Genomic DNA, 21,788 nt, shown 5'->3' with positions numbered 1-21,788 from the left:
CCTCTGGACAATGAGGCTAGAAGGCAAGACGCTTTTGGTAAGAAGGTTTTGTCGGTAGGAGCAACAACGGTTAAGGCAGCTAACTTGCTGGCTATCATGGCAAGGTATGACCGGGAGATGTGGCATCGTTTGGCCCCAATCCTGGAACACCTCCCTGAGGAGCACAGAAAATCGGTCATGTTGCTGGTCCGAGAGGGGGAAGAGGCATCAAACCACTCGCCCAACATCGCTGTGGACTTGGCGAATCCGGGTTCAAGCAAATAAACAACGGAGTGGTTTTGAGAAGGCAAGCCTGGCTGAAATGTACTAACTTTAGACCGGAGGTCCAGTATAAGGTGCTAGATATGTAATGTGAGGGTGCGCAGTTGTTACGGGGAGAAGGTGGACGAGGCCCTAAAAGGTAGAAAAGAGGATACAGACACGGCAAGGTCGCTAGGAGTCCTACAAAGGGGGAGAGTATTTCAGTCTTTTCGTCCCTTCCGTGGAGCATCGGGGAATTCCTGATTTACCGCATCCAGAGACCGTAGTTTCAGCAGGCCATCATACTCCTCCCATGGCTATAGGCGTGCGCTCCAAGCAATGCAAAGAGGCAGAGACTACCAGGCTTCGAGGAGAAGAGGAGGATATCCGTCGTCCACAAAAAGCAGTCAAATTCCCAACAACGACAAGCTTCAGGACGTCCTGGGAGGCAGAGTGTCCCGTCGACGAGTGGGAATGAATAACATCAGACCGTTGGGTGTTGGACACGGTAAAACTAGGACACTCTTTGCAGTTCAAGAAGGCGCCGTCAAAAATTCCACCTGTGTATTCGGCGCAACCCCATCTTCACATATTACAACAGGAAGTGGTGCTTATGCTGCAAAAAGGGGCTATATAATTTGTTCCGGTGGCCGAAAGAGGTCCGGGAGTTTACTCCCGTTACTTCGTGTCAAGAAACCCAACGGCAAGTGGCGACCCATTCTGGACCTTCGGGATCTCAACAAGACTCTGAAAAGCCTGAAGTTCAAAATGCTTACGCTTCAGGAGGTCATCCGATCCATACAGCCGGGAGATTTTCTGACGTTGTTAGACCTACAAGACGCATACTTCCACATACCCATGGTCGATGACACAAAAGGTTTCTAAGGTTCGTAGTTGGTCAGAGTCATTACCAATTTAAAGTACTTCCGTTCGGACTAAAGTAGTCTCCCAGGACGCTCACAAAATGCTTGGCTCCAGTGGCAGCATGGCTACAAAGAAAAGGTCATCATGTTTACCCTTACCTGGACGATTGGCTGGTAAGGGGCCCGTCGCCGAGAATAACACAAGCAAGCCTAGAGGCCACCATGCAACTTCTACAGCGGTTAGGCTTTGCAATCAACTTCGAGAAATCTTCCTTGGCTCCCTCAAGAAGGTTGATATTTGTGGGCGCAGAATTCCAAACTCAATCAGGGCTAGTTAAGCCGTCCTTGGAGAGAGTTCAAAAACTCAAACAAAAAGCAAAGGAGTGGAAAACTGGCACCAGAGTGTCAGTCAGGAAATACATGTCACTACTAGGAGCCATGGCGTCGTGTATCCCATTGGTGAGCAACTGTCGCCTCTTCATGAGACAATACAGGAATTTCTGGCAGACCGATGGTCCCAAAGTCGTGGCTTGTGGTCCGACAAGTTGAGCATCAGCAGCAAGCTTCTACGGGCACTTCAGTGGTGGCAGCTCTCGGACAATCTGACGAGAGGGATGCTCCTGCAGGAACCGGATTTTCAATCGACGGTGATAACGGATGCATCGCTGAAGGGATGGGGAGCTCATCTGGGATCCCTGCAAGTTCAAGGTCAATGGTCATCAGCAGAGTCGACCCTTCACATCAACGTGCTGGAGTTAAGAAGTGGGGTCATCCTTCCCTGGATCTTTTCGCAACCCGAGAGAACAAGAAGTGCAAACATGGCCACAACCCGGCTCTCTGGGGGAGGCATTCTCCTTCCCGTGGACGGGCAGGTTCGCGTATGCGTTCCATCAGTTTCCACTCATCCAGCGGACCCTCCAGTGGATTCACAAATACCCATGTCGTGTAATTGTAGTGGCTCCTTGCTGGGAGAGACGGTTGTGGTTTTCGGACCTACTCCAGTTGTCGATAACACAGCCAGTGAGGTTCCAGAAGATTCCGAACCTTCTATCTCAAGACAAGGGAGAAGTTTGGCATCACGACCCAGACGCCCTCCGCCTGACAGCCTGGCTCATGACTTCTCCAAGTTTGGGGCCCTGAACATTTCCCCGGAGTGTCGACAAATTTTACAGGCAGCGCAAGCTCCGTCCACGAACACTTCATATGCATGTAAGTGGAAAAGTTTGTGTGTGGTGCAGGGATCAACCAGGTGTGGATCCCATAAACATTGCATCAGAACAGATTCTTCCATATTTGCTACACTTAGCGGAAAGAGGGTTATCTTTCTCCTTCATAAAGGTTCATTTGGCAGCCATTTCAAGATTTACTCGTAAGAAACATTCTTTAAGCGATCGACTGGTTAAGCGTTTCCTGCAGGGCATATTTCAGGTTTTTCCTCCAGCCAAAAAGTCAACCTGGTACTGTCAGCACTAATGAAGGCTCCTTTTGAGCCTATGTCGTCGTCATCGTTGAAGTTTTTGTCGTGGAAAATGGCCTTTTTAGTGGCTATTACTTGAGCAAGAAGACTTTCGGAACTGCAAGCACTGGTCATTGATCCCCCATACTTGCGGTTTTTCAAGGACAAAGTGGTATTGGCAACCAATCCTCATTTCATACCAAAAGGTCCAACTACATTCCACAAGCATTCTTCAATTGTGCTGCCAACATTCTTCGCGACAGCCTCTTCTTTCGCGGAAAAAGCTCTCCACCCGTTGGATGTCAAAAGAGCTCTTAGGTTTTACCTCAGTCGTACTCAAGAGTTTAGGCGTACCAGACAACTGTTTGTGGCTTATGGGCCTTCGGTGAAGGGAAGACCGATCTCGAAACCAGGACTAGCCCGCTGGGTGTCGACTATTGCCTTCTGCCACTCTAAAGCAGGGAAGCCTCTGGAGAGACGTCCAAAGGCTCATTCAACAAGATCCACCTCGTCATCCGCGGAATTGTGGTCCGGAATCCCACTGGTGGACATCTGTCAAGCGGCATCCTGGTCGATGCCGCATACTTTTACTCGGCATTATTGCCTAGAGCAACAGCATGCAGCGGATGTGCAGATGGGATGAGCAGTCCTGAGACATCTGTTTCAGTAAGGTAAGCCCCACAGAGGGGTGTATTATCTTGTTAATATACCATGATTGGGACTACTGTCAATGTACCACGATTGGGTTTTTGTTGTATTGCTAACTGCATGTGCGGCTCTGATAATATTGCTTTGCATTACACACCTCGAAATTAGGAGTACTGCTATATAATCTATTCTAAGCATGTGAATCCATGAAGGATCCAATGCTGGAGAAGGGAGTAGTTTCTTACCTGTAACTCAATTTCTCCAGCGTTGGTATCTTTCATGGATTCACATGCGCCTGCCGGCCTCCCCCCTGAATGCAAACTTTATAGGCCCCTACTACTTTGGGGGTTAAAATCTGAATGGAGCCGCGGGTGTGGGGCTATTTATACCCTATGTCCTATTGGGTCATGTGTAAGCAGCCCAAAACGATATAGATAGGACACACAAGTGTCGAAATTTTTCCTATGGAAAACGTCTTAATAAATATACCAAGGGTTCCCAGCCTGACGACGGGGAATATTCTAAGCATGTGAATCCATGAAAGATACCAATGCTGGAGAAATGGAGTTACAGGTAAGAAACTACTCCCTTATGCGACTAACGCTGGAAGCATTTCAATTTGGCCCCTCATTCCGCAGGATGCCGCTAGCTAATTATCAAGCCCCGAAAACATCACTGAGGATAAATCAAAAAAGCTCGGCCCTGATCCCTTTGTCATGCGGGATAAGACCAGGATGCCCGCTCTCCCTACTGATCTTTGCCCTTGGGTATGGAACCGTTCGTCAAAGGATTCGCCTGAACGACAGGATAGCTGGGATGAACATAGACAGCAAACAATTTAAGATCTCCCTATACGCCGATGACTTTATGATGTCCATCACTAACTGCCAATCCTCCTTACCCGCCGCACTAGCAGAACTGAAAGCCTTCGAACAGGTGGCAGGGTTCAAGGTAAACTACTCTAAATCGGAGGCTCTGGGAATAAAGTTGAGCACAGACCGCATGGCAGATCTCCAATCGCAATACCCGTTGAAATGGAACACTACATTTTCACCCTAACTCGGGGATATGCATTACAGCAGACCCGAAACGGCTATACGCAGCAAACTTCCCCCTTCTGTTCAAGGAACTGGAAGTCGACCTGAAACGCTGGGAGTGCCAAGAAATCTTGCTGCTAGGCAGAGTCACTACATATAAAATGGGCCTTCTCCCCAGGCTTCTATACCTCCGCTCTACCCTGCCGGTCCCTCTCCCGAAACAACCCTTGGAGCAACTACAGAATAAACTCTCAAAATTTGTCTGGAAAGGAGTTAAAGCTAGAATCCCGCTGAAGGTCATGACTGGAGCGGCCAAATGGGGTGGCATGGGCCTTCCCAATCTTATAAACTACTACATAGCAGCCCAACTCTCAAATGCTACGGCCTGGGCAGAGCAGGCAGCCTCACCCCCATCCCCCCAAAATGGACTCTAATAGAATAGGCAAATTTCCTCTTCAGCTGAACTCCTTGCTCCACACTTCGGGCATAACCCGCAGTCGTTGGCCGACGATTCTGTCATCCATCAAAGCCACCTTAGACGCATGGTCATGGGCCATGCGCAGGAAGAAGCTACCCAAGGGCTTAGGTCCTCTCTCCCTGATCCTCCGGAACCCAGACTTTTCCCTCGGAATGGATGTAACAAATTTAGTGGATGGTCCAAAAGAGGCCTTCAAACCCTCTCTGACAATGTCACCTCACTCCGCTTCGAAGAATGCAAAACTTGCTTCCAGCTGCGGAAATAGAGAGATTTACATATGCCCAAATCAGGCACTGGATCTCACAGCCAACGGTCCAACAAGGGGCCACAAGAGTCATCCATACTCTAGAGCATGCACTGCAGGAGGGCCCCCAACGGGGGCTGATCACTAAGCTATGCAGACTCCTTCAGGAGGACATGCTGACGACTAGACCACTGTATATGGCCAGGTGGGAGGAGGACCTCGGGCACCCCATCGAGGACCAAACATGGGTAGATATTTTGACAAGGATCAATACAGCCTCTAGGTGTATCACCAACAAAGAATGCGCAATGAAATTCCTCCACCGCTGGCGCTACTCTCCAGACCGCTTGCACCACTTTCAGATGTCTTTAGTAGACCCGACCTGCTGGAGGCAATGTGGAGCACGGGGGGGGGGGATCTGTCTTCCACATGTGGTGGGAATGCCCCATGGTGCAGGCCTTTTGGGAAAAGATCACATACATTGAGTACATAACCCACCGTAAACTCCCCATGGACCCAGGAGGGATCCTTCTCGGAGTACCAAGAACGAAGTGTTACCCCAGAGGGGGTTGCACCGCCAAACTTCTTACGCAACTGCTTCTGACGGCCAAAATAACTGTGGCCCGAAAATGGAAAACACAGGAAGGACCTCTGGTACCGCTATGTTGGATAAAAGTGTGGGAGATCCTGGTGTCTGAGAAAGTCACGACGGCAAAGGAAGGGGCATTGCACCGCTTCACAGACTGCTGATCCACCGTGCTGGAGTTTCATAGCCAGTTCCCGGCCCTAACCTTTCAACCGCAGCTGGCGGCAGAATTCCTAGGAACTTTGAGTCCTTCGCCCAGCGACAGTGAGGGCCTACAAACTCCAGCCTTCTGGGGGCACCAGGAAATGGGACATGGAAGGGATATGATAATCTGTGCTATGTTATGTAGGGGACAAGTTGCCTCATATGTTTAATTGTTTAAATTTGCTGCCACCGAAATAAAGTTGTTAAAAAGAAAAAAAACATTGCAGAAGGTAAATAGCCTATTCTTCTCTGCCCCTTTGCTTCCTCTCCCTCTCCACCCCCAATTAGCCCTCAGTTATTCTCACCTCTTGGAGGTGGTTGGTAGAGTGAGCAAAGTAATGGCCTCCATATAAATGGTCACTTTTTTGTTGCTGCATAATGCCCATTTGAGTAGCATACACTCAAAATGGCTTCTCCATGTGGTTTGAGTCCTGCCCTTTGGTCTTCTTGCATTTTGGCAGTCTTCTGGATCTATAGGGTTGGAAACAGCCATATAAGGGTGCGCATTTTTATGCGGTCTGCTCTGGACTCCATGCAAAGTGCTTTGTGTGACTGAACTGGATAAAAGTGGGTTTGAGGAAGTCTGGTCCCATCAACATTTCAGCTAAGGAATGTGTGTTCCTGAGAGATGTGGGCTGGCTGATTGGAAAGCCCTTACCACTTTGAATGGTGCTGATTCTTTCCATTGGAAGGCTGGGGCAACTCCCACCTCAATTTTGGCTAATAAGGAGCCATGGTGATGTTCTGGAGGCCGCCCATTGGAGCCATAAATCCAAAGCGAAGACTGCACTGAATACCGGGAGACTGCTGCTACGGGCAAACAGCAGCCATTCACAATTCACTGGTGAAGCCCTGCTGCCTCTCCTGTGTCCAAGGAATAGCCTAGACTGTGCCTAGCTATCTTAGACTGGTGGAATCAACCAGTTCCATTTCCGGCACCAGTCTCCTGCCGCCAGTGGAAGTGTCCTGGGGCCATCCTGTGAGTTCCATATCAGTTGACCAGGCCTCTCTGCTGCAATGGTCACCATAAACTGGCGCTTGGGACTCTGCAGAGACTCCATTTGTGGGCTGAAACCATTGCTGCCTGCTGCTTCTCTCCTGCATGAAGACTGGCCTGCCTGGAACCTGTTCTTTGCTGTTGCCACAAACTGAGCTTGCTAACCACTGACCGGCTTAATGTTGCTGCACTTCGTCTGCCGTGTTATGGGAGGCGGGGGATTGGCCCGTCCTCCCCCAAGTCTGCTGGAACCGTCATGCAACTGGAGATTGGAACTGCCACCTATTACGACCCAATCACAATACTTCCAGCCACTGCATCTGCAACCACTGAACTTCCATTGACGGAACTGAGGACAGAAGTGGCTAAATAACCCATGGGGTCGTCACTTGCCAAATCTGAGTAAAGGGTGAGGGTGGCTTGCCACTTTCTGTGGCTCTGCCTTCTTTCCCCCCAAACTCCTGATTGCATTGGTGCAATGTCCACTCCCTAGCACTACCCTTGCCTGTGCCTCCTTGGATGCCCTTTCTGTGGTGGAATTGGAGTGTACCCCCTAATCTTGTTCCCCTACTTTTATTTTCTACCAAACCTGCTTTTAAAGTAAATGTAGCAAAACCTTGTGCAGGGACATTTTGAGAATCTTATGCCTCCACCCCACTTCACCCTCTGCCTACCAAGATGGGAAACTGCCTTTCAATAATAGGCAGCTTGTATATCTTTTTAAATTGCTGTTACAATTTGGCTGCATTGCATTATTAAATTGCTTTTTATTGTTTAGTGCACAGTGTAGGCAGTATCACTTTGGTGTGTGTTGGTTAGTCTACATATGTTCATGTAATGTTTTTTGTTATGAGTTTTGCTTGCGTAGTTTAAGGCCAGATATTAAATATTATATTTTCGGTAACCAGTGATTTTGTTGCAGGAAAAAAGAGAAAAGGAAATAGTGTAAAAAATATCAAATTTGGTTATTAAAGAGGGCACAAAATATCTACTAGAGGTATAAATGTCGAAATACAGGTAGAAATGTAGAATTACAGATTTGTTTTAGTTGTAAAAAAAAAAGTCCAATTAGACTTCAGTATAAAATAATGTAAAGTGGAGGGAGAAGACGACGGTTCACAGATAGAAGTGGTCACTGGGATTAGGGGGTGTCCCCCGTAAAAGATATTTGTGAGGCAAATGTAGGTAGAAAGTAATATGGGCTAATTAAATAACATTAAAAACTAACAAAAACCACAATCTAATTATTAAAAGGTCCCACAGATGGCAGTCTCAGACTATAGAAACAGACCGCATGTAGATATTAGGCTCGATGAAAAGGGTACGTTGTTATTTTTTTAAGTTACTTAAGTTTCATTATATATGCATTTAGATGTTATCTGAGCATTAAAATCACATATAACAATATGTTCTTCCTTCTGTGGGAACTCTGTTACTTGGCTGTCTCCAATTGTTAACTGCATGCTTGCCAGCCCCTGATCTCTGACTCTGCCAGGCAGCTCAGCTTCTGCTACCTCGCAAGTTTGGCTTGACTAAGTATGAAAAGCCCTTGCCTGCCAATTAGGTTGGCCACTCTGAACACCCCCAGCACGCCCTTCAGGGCTGGCTCTGAAAATCCCTTTTAACGGAAGGTATGTGGGGTATGCTGGTGAAAAGTAGCTGGTCCTTTGTGCCTAATTTTGTAGCAAAGCACATCCTTCCCTCCCACTAGTTTCTACAAGACGCGTTTTCCAAGTCTTACCAATGCACCATTCCTATAGCGCTGAAACTGGCATCATTAGTGCTCCCTTTCATCTCATGCTTGTTGCTTTCTGTTTAGTTCCAGAGAATTTCTCGGAGGTCCTGGAGAGCTACACTCGGCAGGGACTACGTGTGATCGCAGTTGCACACCGCAGACTGGAGCAGAAGTACACCTGGCACAAGGTGCAGAACATTAGCAGGTAGGGAGGGTGCTTGTGAGATGTACTTTGCATTGATAAAGTAGTCTATGCTTCAGTGCTGGCTAGAACAGATTATATGCAATGCAGATGGATTACTTCGTACATGTTGCTTGCATGTTTTCCCCCTGCTTAGACTCTTGGTTTGTTTTGAACTGCAAGACCTACTGCACAACAAAAACAAGATAATGGGACCCTGCATGTATACATGGTCATTGACATCTTGTTTGCCGATTTAGCAGCACAATTCTACATGAAAACATCCAGAACAAAAATATTGGTGTGGCAGCAATAATCTGAGCAAACTATCTGTAATCAAAATTGTTAACCACAGCCAGAAAATGGTATGCAGTGATTATATGGAATAGAAAATGAATTAAATTTTAACGAATGAAAAAACAAAAAACAAAAATAGCGAATTTTGGAAAAAAAATTAAAATGGGGTTGGCATTGGGAAACGTGGTTTTTGGGGGTGGGGAGAAAAGTATTACTAAAAAGGGAGTTCAGGGGGTAGCCCCACAAAAACAGAGAATGTTATTTTGGTTTTGGTTTTGGTTTTTGTTAAAATTTAATTTTGTTTTTTCATTCGATGAAATTGCAAATAACTCCAGAAAATACTCAAATGTTATGACTGTTAAATTACTTTTCTTACCTCATTCGGCAGAAAATACTGCTGGTGCTCTTTCACAAAATTTAGTTTGGAAGATTATTTTCACTGGATACTGTGAGTAACCCGAGGGTATCCACACTCCTAATCCCCCAGAATCCTGTGCTCAGGTGGCCAGGGAAAGGACATCGCTCTTGAATACAGACCCTGGAGGTGAAGCAAGGGCGGATCACCTGGGAGGAGGGTCCTTGGGATTGGGAGTGGGGTGCCCACATTCGAGACATGGTATTCCCCCCTTTTCCTATGGAAGACCAACATAACCTTAACCAGCCTTTATAGGCTACTGCAAAACGGATACCTGCATTTCCACATATTTGACCTCTGAAAGTACTAGGATGAGGAAGAGGCGACTAAGAGTAAAGAACACTAAAACATCAGTTCACCACTTTGGTACTGGCAACGAAGAAAATTCCTGCAGAGTGTTTTGAAAGTCAGGCATGTCCCTTTAACAATGGTCAGGCAAACTCAATTCGGAATCCACACCTGCAACCTGTCAAGTGGTTGCAGGTGTATAAAGGGAGACCAGTGAAACAGCACAGAGCACCAGAGAGGCCTGAATGGGGGAAATCAGCAGAGAACCTGTGTCGTGAGGAAACGGCCGTGGTGGGACCTGAGAGGAAGCTAGGACGCCGGCCGATGCACTAGACAACCTGTGGCACCCAAGACAAGTAGAGTCCTAGGGCTGCCACAGGTGTGGGAGATTCCTTTACCCAGAGAAAGCAGCTGGGGCAGCGAGCGAAGAACAAGAGGGGGTCACTGTCCGCGTCTGTGAGGTCAGGTTGCATAGCTGCCGGTGCGTGCTCTGAAGCATCTGACTGAGCGGGGCTCACAGAGACCAGTCCGCTTGCCTGTGAAACTGAATAGAAGAGACATAACAGCTGGAGGAGGAACGGCGAGTACCAGTGAGTGAAAAGAGGTGTCGCTCAAAGCCAGCAGCGCTTCTATGGGCTATGCATGAATACTAAAGTGCTGCATGACCAATGTTGAATTCCGAACTGAATGAAAATTCAAAGGAGAGTTAAATTATGCAATAATTCAATACTGAACTGAATGAAATCTTGAAACAAAGTGAAACTACAAATATTGAATTGAATGAACTTTTCACAACCAAAACTAAGAGTTGATGAAAGCTAAGGAAAGTGCCCTTTTTTTAAAGCAACCCAAGTAAAAAGGGCACCAGTGTGAAAGCGTGCGACAAAGGTGGGGAATACATAAAACCACCTCAAAGGGAACTTTTATGAATAGATACAGTGCGGCAAGGCCAGACTGACAAGGCGTATGTGACAGATAATGGCAAAACCAAGAGGCTAAGCAGGAGATGCTGTGAGAGTGTGAACCTTCGCATAAAGCCAAGAGGCAGACAAAGAGAAGCAAAGTGAAGGTGAATTTGGACACCGGAGCAGACACAGAAAAAACTGTGGGCTGAAGATCCCAGGGTTCCTGGTTGCGCGGCCTGTGATGGGTAGACCACTGCGCCTACACCAGAGAGCCCTGCATTGTGAAAGTCAAAGGCATTGTGAAATATAATGAGAGGAAGGACTGTAAGGGAGCTGGTGACTCAAACCAGAAGGGTCACGTTGGCCTGAAGTTGTGTTGAACTTTGAAAGCCTCAAACAAATATTAGTTGCTATGTTGAAATCTTGGGAAATGGAATCCTGAGACTTGATGAACTGCCAATGGTGTCTTGAGGACGGAGCCTCAAGACCCCGTTTCCTTTTGAACTGTTGCTTGGAACTTGGTGAAGGGAACCCCATGGATTTGTGGAACTTCCTTGAACTTAAAGGTAATTTTGAGACTTTTGTGGAACTTCGGGAAGGGGAGCTGAGAAGAAAGCTAAGAGCTGGAAGAAGTTCAGAACTTTGTGTTGATCACCATTTCTGTGATTGACATGCCTACATGTTGCTTTGCTTTAGTTGTGAGGGCAATCATAGGTTTTGGACATAGATGTTTAAGTTGAACTCTTTGACTAGACTTTCCTTCGTTTCATTCAGGTATGGAAATCCCACCTTAGCATAGGGCGAGTTAGGCCTGCTACCATCCTGACATTTGATTGAGTGAAGCATTTTTTTTTAACTTTGAATTGGTTGTCTGTGTGTCAATAAAGGTAAGTGTGAAGGCATCATTAACCTAGGGTGTCTACTGCCCTTTCTACTAGGGCCCCAAACTTTGCATGGGTGTGGGTGTAGGGCTGACGCAGTTGAAGTTCCACATCTGGAGACGTGTCTAGTCTGCTGGCATTGTGTAATTATTAGGCTGATGCCAACAGATCCGCTAGTTGGTCAACAAATGATCGACACTACCCGACCCTGTATACATGGGATTGATGTCCCCTCATCGCCCTGGTCGGTGCGGAAAATAGATGCCTTGGATTCGAAGAATCTGGACCTCGAGAGGGAGAGGGATGAAGTATCCGTTGCCGATAGCCACCACAGAAGGTTTTTCTTTCGACATTGAAGGAATGGCCGTCAGCGTTGGTTGGGGCTTTGGTGGTACTGTGACCATGGGAACATCAGCCTCAACGTTTGAGAAGGACCGGTCATCAATGGTTTCGGCGCCTTTTGCAGAGCTGGACGAGGAGGATATCTATCAGATGAGGAATCTGAGAAAAGCAATCCATTGAAATCCAGTGTCTACAACGTAAAAAAGGGCTTGAGCCCAAACCTACAAAAAGGAAAGGGGCTCCAAAGTCAAGAAAGCTCAAGGTCACACCTGTGACCCCACCTTCAGCTGAAGAATGACCTACTGGTGACAACCCTTTCTTGAAGATCTGGATCCCAGAGTGCATCACTCGCTCCCCGGGTCTCTTACGCTCCTTCGGGAGGTGCGGCTGTGGCTGAGGGGCCGCGTGAGGACTGTCTGCGGTGGGACCTGGATCACACAGAAATCACTTCCCCGGTCTCCTATAATCCATCAAGCAGTGCGGTTATACCTGCAGGGCTATGGGAGGCCTGCCTGCTGTGAACCCGGGCTGTAGTATCGGCAATTCGGTGGTGGGGTCCTGTACCTGTGCACTGCAGCTCCTCCCCCACACTCCAGGGGGGCCTCCAATACTCCCGTTATCTGTCTTTTGGTTTGGGGGTCCTGCGGCTAGCTGTGGTGCAGCCTGTGCCTGCGACCAATCAGCTCACCACTGCGCCCACTATCCTAAATCTGCAGCATGCTGGGTTCACCAGTGTGACCCTCCTCTATCCCTCCTGAGCGTAAACTTTCCTGATCGAGGGGTGCTTGCATTAATGGCATCAGCCGCAGGCCCTGGCCGCCTCTTGTTTTAAGCATCCTGTTTATCCACATGTTGGGCCTTGTCGTTGTATGCTAGCATCTTGCACTCATTTTATGGATGCATTTCTACACTTACTGCAGTTGTTTTTTTTAAACATTTTTTATTTTATTGCCTAAAAGTTGCTGGTGCCTCTCCAGCTTCATTAGCACCAGTACTTTGTGCATCTTGCAATGTCCTTGCTTGACTTTGCTTTGACCTAATGCAACTGTGGCTTCTCCAGCAAAGAATTGCCTCCTCCTTGAGGCCCCTCTCCACTGAGGATCACCCACAAACCCCTCTTCATGCTAACTCCACCCGTCAGTCTCACCTACTACACCTCTGCAGCGATCCTTCCAAGGAGGGGCTAACTGGCTGTTCGGTCCTGAAGAGTTTTGTTTGAACTTCACCTGCCTATCAGCTGCTAGGCTGTCTGGTGAGTTTATTCATGCTCTTTGCAACTCCTCTCTCTCTCCGCCTAACCCCATGGTGCTTTCCATCTCCCCAATCTATTCTAACAGCTATTCTATCACCTATCCTATCTTGCTCTCGAAGCAATAAGAAGAAAGTCTAAAAAAAGCTCTCCTGGTCTCCAATCCAGGCCTACCTATCCTCCAGGCAGATTTTAACCAACATCCTCTTTTCTGTCACCTTCCCGACATAAGGACTCCCCATTTGGTCTCAACCCTTTTCCTCTTCACCCATTAATTGTGGTACTAGATGGGAAGTACTCTTGGCACACGTCTCATAGTCTAGGTGCTACATTGTCTATCACAATGGCGCTGTAGTCGCCCAGGGTTCTCAATCTAATCTCATTCTTGATTGGTGCCTGCCGTCTCTCATTAATTTCCTCCCTTCTCCTGCTTTTCTGACTCCTTCCCCCTAACCTCTACACCACCACTGACGGGAGTACCACACCTCTGACCCCTCCTCTGAAAACCTTCAAAGGAGGTAACTAGCTCCACTTAGCTACTTTGAATGCTGGTTCTGCTGTTAAACAATCCTGACATCTGTCTCCTTCTTGAAGACATTGACCTTGACATCCTCGCCCTTACCGAGACATGGTTCAATGCCAGCTCTGTCACTGCTCTTGACACTCTCCTTCTTGAGAGCTACCAGCTCCTCTCCAAACCCAGGCCCAACCGGTTTGTTGGTGGAGTGGCCCGGATTTTACCTGAGTGGGCCCTGCTTCAATTATACCTACTCAGTCCTATTGCTCTTTTGATTGCCTCATTTGTAGGCTTGGTGTCTCGCCTACTCTCACTTACCCATGCCACCATCTATAGGCCCCCTGGCCCTGTCTCTCTTCCCCTTTGAATGGGCTGACCTCACCTCTTCTCTCCTAACCTCTACTTCTAAACTACTCCAACTGAGAGATTTCAACATCCACCTTGACTCTCCTGAATCAGCCATCTCACTCTTCCGTGATTTTTGTAATATTCCCTCTCTTCCTTCCAGTCCGACCCACTCAGCTGGACACTCAGAATGCCTTCATCTGTGCAGACATTCCGATCTCTTACCCCCTCACTACCCCCTTCTCTTGGTCTGACCATTCTCTCCTCCCACTTGGGTCCCCTCTGACTGAGCCACCTCCCGCACTACCAGCCTCCTTCGATGTCATTTGACCAATGAAGCGAGTGTCGGTCGCTGCGTTTGCTTCCACTTTAATCCCCCATCCTACCCCTGCTATTGACGCTCCCACCGACTCAGTCCATGCTAATCTCACCGCTCCATCTCTAATACTTTTGGCATCCTTGCCCTTGTCTTGAGGTTCCGCCTGAAGCCTGCCTCCTAGTGTAATGAATGGTATGACTCTGATCTAGCCCCTCTGAAACGTTAGTGCAGAGTTGCTGAACGCAAGTGGCAGACCTCCGGTACGTCTGCTGACGAACTGGCCTGTCGCCTGCTCCAAAGGCAATACTGTTTCTCCATCTGCTCCAAGAAGAGGGCCCACGTTCAAGCCCGCATCTCTGGAGCCACAAATAACATGGCAGAACTTTTCAAAATCTGCAAGGAACTCGTCAATTCAACTGCAGTTGCTACCTCTCCCCCTTCTTCCCAGGCTCTCTGTACCGCACTGTCCTCCCATTTCACATCTAAAACACAGGACATCCTGTCCTCACTCTTTTCCACATCTATATCTACTCCCCATACTGCTCTCTTGCCTCCCTTGGCACCCACCTGTTCCTCCCCACTCTCTCCTCCTTCTCACCCATAGCAGCTGATGAGGTCTCTGAAGTTGTCCACTCTATGAAGGTCTTATCCAAACAAGTGACCCCCAACCCCTGCTCTTTCAGATCTATTAAGGACAATATCTCCTCTCTCGCCCCGGCTCTAGCTGAATTCTGTAACCACTGCTTTGCCATTGGCTCTTTCCCCCTAGCCCAAACCACTCCCTTGTGCACCATCTCCTAAAGAAAAGCCGTCTGCAGACCCGTCCCATCCTGCCCGACTAACTATTGTCCTATCTCTGCTACCCCCTTCTTGGGCAAACTCTTGGAGACGTTGATCCTCCCCGACCCCCAACTGATCCATCATATTGAACTTGCTGGTTGTCTCCACAACCATCAATCTGGATGGCAGGCATCCAGAGGCATGGAAACCGCTCTCCTGAACACCCGTGAAGACCTGCTCGCTGATCTCGACTCCAGATGTTCTCATTCTCCTGGATCTCTTCTCTGCCTTTTACACGATTAACCATTCTGTCTTCATAAAACAGCTCTGTGATACCCTTGGCATCAAGGACTGGGCACTTGATTGGCTTACCTCCTTCTTAACCAATCGCCCTTCCCAGGTACACCTTGACCCTTTCTCCACCTCTACCTCACACTCTAACAGCAGTGTTCCCCATGGCTCTATCATTTTACTGTGGCTTTTCAACATCTATCTTTCCCATCTTGCCTACCTGATCTCCTTCTCTCCACATTTCCAGTGTTATGCTGATGATGCACAGCTCTCCTTCAAGCTTTCCTCTACTACCTCTGCCTCTCTGATTCCCGATTGCCTGATCGTTATTCAGGCATGGTGTGCTTCCAATGATCTCTAATATTAGCAAGACTGAGCTCCTCCCTATTGGGACTGTTCAATAGAGGGCCATACCGAAGCACAAGTCCCGAGGGTCCAAACTTGGTGGTGGCCCACAGAGAAGTCCAGTCCTCAAGTCCAAGTCACCAGAAGCCATCCTGTCATCCATGCTGCAGCACCAAAGAAATTAACAGAAGAAATGAACGGCGGCCAACTAACAAATTACCAAACCTGACGCCTACGTTTGTCACTGCACCCGTTGTACTAAAGGTCATCAACAGTAAACTAAGGACTCATATTCGCTTCCCAAGCCTTGTTGATGTTCACTGTGAGTTTCAGCTTCGTGGGACATCCATAGCCGGTATAGCAATCCGACCAAGGAGACCACCGAAACAGTTCTTCACTGCTGCCTTTCTGATACTGATTGGCTCCCTTCTCCTGCTCGATGGAAACGACCTAGTGACTACTTCTTCCAGAGGGTGTCCATCCTCAGGGTACATCGTCGAGTAAAGCTGAGAGACTCCACCACTTTGCCTTCCAAGGCACCCAAGGTACTGTGACAAGTCCGAGGGGCTTACTCCCTCAGGGTCAATCCAGAGATCTCAAATTCGTATTGACCCCGCTCTCCTGTTGCTTTCCAGGTACTTTGGGGTGGTGGGATCTGTAGAAACAAAAGCAGACAATTAATGAACACATAAGTACTGGACATTAACAAAACAGCAAAGTATAAACATTTATGGCAAGTTGCACGCTTTGGGAGGGAGGGGGCTCTCTACACAGAACTGCATTTTTACTCAGAATATTCTGCCAGTGTTCTAAAGTATTACCTGCATTTCTACATTTATGTCTGTGGGGTTAAACAGTGTTTGGTAATTGTAATGTGGCGTTAAGCCCCCGTTCCAAGGGCTGGAACGGGGGGGGGCAACGGCTATGCAGCCCAAGTTAACAGCCTGAGCGCAGCTTAAGGCCATTAGCACCCCGTACTATCAAAGCGGTAACCCTGGGTGCTAAAATGTATGTTTGACCGGGACGCCTCGTGCATCCTGTTCCCGTTCAATGGCTGAAAATCCTGTCTTAAGATGGCCGCGATGGAATGGGAAGGCAGGGCTCTGTACAGAGCCCCTCTGCCCTTTCCATGGCAGCCTGCTGGAGCCAAGGGGAAGGAGCGGCTGCTGCAAGTGCTGCTGCCGAAATAAGCTAACTAGGGTGCGGGAGGAATACACATTTTTTTTTAAAAGGATGGAGGGAGGGGACTGTCAAGTGTGGTTTGCTGAGGTACGTACCTGAACTGTGACATCTGTCCCTGGTCCATCATGGGGTCCTCAGTTTATAGAACAAAAACTCATTTTAGAATGTACCACTAATTATTTTTAATTGGTATAATTAACCACTGCCATTTACTGTGTGCGTGGGAAAACATTGTTGCTGTAACCATTTACATTGTTTCTATTTATAGGGGTGGACTTACAATATTTAGTACTGTGGCTTTATATGTTTAAGTATACTTGCTGTTTGTTGGCCCGCTGGATCTGTTATCATTAAAGTTTTAACCCTTCCCTTTTAGGCCGTGTGCTCACCTGTTTGGTTAGAGTCCCGTGAGGGACGCCTTGGAAGCAAGCGCGTTATAAATAACCAATTAAAATTTACAATTACAATCCTATGTTGTATATACTGGAATGAAGTGGAATCAATATTTTATCCTTTATACTATTTTTCTGTATGTTTCATAGTGCATATTTAAGCAAAAGTAATAATGGCTGGAATTTTTTGAATCCATCTTCTTAACCACTGAAATGTTTCCTCGAGCAGTGCCAATGGTTAGGAAGCATTAAATACCTTCCACACATCACATTTTTGTTTCTAGTTTGTCTCCTGTGTGAGAGGGTATGCCCGAATGTGTGTCCCTCGCTCGTTGCAAATGGGAAACCAAGCTGCACATAACTGAGACGCAACAAGTCCAAAACATGCCTAGGGTTGTTGTGTCTGTGCAGAGGGGATGCAGCCTAGCAGTTCAAGCTGGACTGCTACTATAGGTGGCAGTTCAGACCAATTTGCATATGGATGGTCCCGTTTTGCAATGGCGCAGACTTGTTAAAAATTGTGGTTTGGAAGGTTAATTCAAAACCTTCCAATCAGCAGCTTTAGTTTAGTACATATTTGACAGTGGTTTACCCTTCTACAATGTTAAATGTGTGTGTACATATTTATATCATGTTTTGTGATGTAGGTTATTGTGTATGGGACGAGTTGTACTTTACCAGTCCATTACCTCCTGCCTGACTGCTTTGCTATGTGTTGACCAATAACACAATTTTGGGCTGACTTTATGGAAACCCTGTTCTTCCTCTCGGGCTTGGTGTCTTCACACCCCTCACCAGGGAATGTGAAACAACGTCCCCAACAGTCATTATTTTCCGCTCCGTAAAAAGAATTTGACTTCCGAAAGATGAGAAGTAAAATACTCCCACGTAATCTTTTCTGGAGCCCTGTCTCAACCCTTGCATTGCGCTGGCTTATATACTTCTCTTACCTCAACTTTAAATTCTCAACTTTGCAACACAAGGTAATCATCAGACAAGGGGCAAACGGACATGTAATCCTATAGATTACATGCATGCTGTTGCAAGTGGCGTGTACTATGTTCCCTCGGACATGGAAGCCCTACATCCATGTTTAAGACTACCCGTTAACATGCACACACAGCAGATGCCATAGGAGTAGTTGCCAATATTCTGTGGAAAAATCTATTCTAGCTGTAAAGACTGCTGCTGAGGTCATGTTTTTGGAGCGATAATGTGCCATTGCTGCAGTGCAATATTTGAGAACTTAAATGGCCTCTTGGAGGGTGTAGACATACACACATCACTGCAACCTTGGTTCCCTCACTGACGAATCCTTAGCAGAGCCTTCCTGGATGGTCTTTTCCTAGTGTGCCTAATCAATTTTTGTAGGTAGTCCCACCATTTATTTACTGGCTTGTGAATCAGCAGATTCCATGAAGTATTTTCATTGCAAATTATTCCTATGCAGGGCCCTAAATGCTATGCACACGAACCCCTACTTCCCCCCCCCCCCCCAATGCAACATAGTTGCAGTCTGTGTCGGTTTGAACTGCTTCACCCGTAGCTGGCCAACATCTCTGTAAAGTCAGTCCAATACATGGATTTTGGTCTTGTGTATTTTTAATGCACAGGGATTCAGTACATCCAGGTACAGACCTTAATGGCTGTCTCTTATCTACCTTGCCATACCGCAGGACTACCGTCGCTGTGGAACCTCCACATGAACAGATTCTGTGTCGATGAGTTTGTCCCCGGATAAATGGGGTTCTTTAAACCATTCATGGCGATGGTGGCCTCCATGGCCGTACCATAGGATTGTGTGCCTCTGTTTCTACTTCTTCGCTATTAAGTTCCAATGAATTTCAGCAATACATAAATGTCATGCAGTCCAAACACTGTAATTAGGTATTGTGAGTTTCTGAAAGGCTTTTTATGCCCATACAAATGTAGAAATGCAGCTGGACTTCCAGACCACCTTCCTAAATATCTGTGGACTCCACTTGATGCATGGGTTTACTTATCTTTTGAGTTCTCATTTAGACCGAGAAGACTGTTTTCAATCCCGCTTAACTGATCTTATTTTCCAATCTGCAGGGAAGTTATTGAATGCAACATGGACTTTCTGGGACTAATTATGATGCAGAACAAACTGAAAGCTGAGACCATCCCGGTGTTGGAGGAGCTACGAAGGGCCTGTATCCGTACCGTCATGGTTACAGGTATGAATACTGGTCAGACCTGGGCAGGAATTCAAATCTTCTATTGTGTCAGATGATCTGCACTCCCACCTATTCCCCCCGCCTGAATCCTTCTCTTGCGTCCTAGCATTAGTTCTCCTGTATACATGTTGGGTATGAGAGGGTAGTTGTGAAGACTATATCCCAGCATCATGATCGGGATTGCTGAACATTTGCTTTCTCCTTAAGGCTTCTGTCACTTGGACCAGCCAGTACTGCTTATAGCACTTGGTATTTGCTTAACTTCATGCTCCAGCCAGAACCAAAATAGGCGGTGGCTCTTTTGGATCCATTGACGGCCATCTTACAAATCGTCCTTTTTTTCTGCATCTCCTGCCCGAATGACTTTGAACAATCTGGGAAACTGTCTACTACACAGCAGACCCTGCTCCACTTCAATCCTTCCTTACAGTAGAAGGAGATGCTATCTCATCAGGTAGTCACCAGCACCCCAAAGGAAAGAAATAATTGTACATTTGTGTGTCAATAATACAATTATGTCTTTCATTTAAATATTGTGGTAAATATATATAGCAAGAGTGTGGATAAATATAAGATTAAAGACAACATTTTCACCCCAAATCGGACTGATAGCAAGTTGGTAAAAACATTTTCACAATGTGGAAATATGGCCCCCATTGACCCTTTTTAATAAAAATCAAAAAAACCCAACTCCTCCACTCTGAACAAGTCAGCACCTGCTAAGGCACTAGCAGCGACTCTCTCCGAAATTGTGCCTCATAGAAAGTAAACTCTTCTTAATCCAAAGAGCCAAAGTGGAGGGAGACCGTGAAAAGTTAGGCTTGTAAAATCTTTTAACCTTCTCGCACCCTGTCTTCTCTAAATCTGCTGCTTAAAGTTTTGTCAGGACTCACAATATCTGTTCAGAGCTGAAGATGGAGGTCTTTGACATCTTAACAATCATGAAAGTAACTCCCTCCTCCGAGCGAGCCATCTGAAATGTCGTAAGTCTTCTACATCAAAAGGCCTTGAAAAGGCCAGCATCACCCTTAAAAATACGAATTTATTTGTCATTACCTTTAAAAAATGATTGCCATTAGCACCTTGATCTACCATTAAATAGAAACTTAAAGGTCCCAAATGAGTATTTTACTGCTGGGGGCCGAGCCCTCTGTACTTGAGTGGGTGCTGACCAACAAAATAGTCTGCAGTGGGAACATGATCCACCAGAATGACAAAGCGATAACCGTTGAAGGGTTGGAATGATGAGCCTTCCTGGAAATAAGGAAATAATCTGTGACCTCCCCCTGGGTGAGTATGAGCAAGACCCCCTCACTTCGTCAAGGAGCCACCTGGACTTAGCCGCACAATACATTCTTCTGGTTCGTGGAGCACAGGAACTCTTGACGAATTGCACTTCTGGCAGATTTCAGGATTGCTGTTAATTCACAGATCTTAACACAGAAGACCAGAGGAAGAGAGCCTCATGCAAGCAGAGTGAATGGTGAAGGATGCCCACATACGCCAAGGAGCCATTAGAATCCAGAAGATGTAGTGAGATCCTCATCTGTGTATGACTAGCAGAAATCACTGTTGGTTTGGCAAAATGAGGACCACCAATCAAATGCCTACAGATGACGTTCCTGAGACAGGTTTCTCACGATCAATACTATCTGAGCAAAACAAATATCCCAAAACTTGTGGGCTGGCTGAGAGAGAATACTAGATGTGGTTCTTCCCAGGCAGATTAAAATGTTTAAGGTATAAGTTCCCTACTACACCTACGGAGTGGCCTTGGTCATTTTATTCCCTGGTTCTGCCTGTCTGACATGATTTTTGCTCTGGGGAGACTTAATGTGCAGTCTCGCCAAGGATGTGGATATTTAAATCTGCATCCAAGAGATACTTTGCCTCTCACGGAGGGTGCATTAAGGTACTCTGGGATTCAGTGCGACTGTCCCACTATGTGTTTAAGTTTGTATCTTGTTAGTGGTAGATTTACTAGCTATTGTTTGGGGAACAGGCTTTCCCATCGGTTGGTGCTGCAGTGCATCCAGTTAACATTCAGTGTCATGTACTTACACCAGTCCTTTGCCACTTGATGGTATGTGTGAGCGAATATATAACGCAACAAATCCTTCGCACTTGGTTCAAAGAATCCTACCACCAATTGTCTGAGATAATAAAACCAAGGACGTGCATGTATTTAGTACAGAAATAATTTATTCATATATCAAAAAGTAAATTAAAATATATTTTTTCAAAATTATTGAAATGCATAGATAATGATATACCACATCATGCCAACATAGTGAATACAATGAATGTTAAAGCACTTACAAAATCTATCACCACACCCAGTGACTGAGTGAAAAAACTTAACACACAACC

At 46.7% G+C, this 21,788-nt stretch overlaps 1 protein-coding gene across 3 annotated transcripts in view; it reads left to right on the top strand.

Annotated features, from left to right (window-relative positions):
• Positions 1-21,788, top strand: part of LOC138567068 (polyamine-transporting ATPase 13A3-like) — a 656,189-nt gene that overhangs the window by 451,597 nt on the left and 182,804 nt on the right. For all 3 annotated transcript variants that reach the window (XM_069644931.1, XM_069644921.1, XM_069644914.1), the window contains 2 exons: positions 8,573-8,693; positions 19,294-19,418. In XM_069644931.1, coding sequence (XP_069501032.1) covers positions 8,573-8,693; positions 19,294-19,418 — 246 coding nt within the window. The remainder of the gene's footprint in view (positions 1-8,572; positions 8,694-19,293; positions 19,419-21,788) is intronic.

The sequence above is a fragment of the Ambystoma mexicanum genome, chromosome 1p (assembly GCF_040938575.1).
Source record: "Ambystoma mexicanum isolate Mex_15411 chromosome 1p, UKY_AmexF1_1, whole genome shotgun sequence".
In the NCBI taxonomy this organism is placed as follows: domain Eukaryota; kingdom Metazoa; phylum Chordata; class Amphibia; order Caudata; family Ambystomatidae; genus Ambystoma; species Ambystoma mexicanum.
The sequence above is the reverse complement of the archived record's forward strand: the minus strand, read 5'-3'. Positions and strand labels throughout refer to the sequence as shown.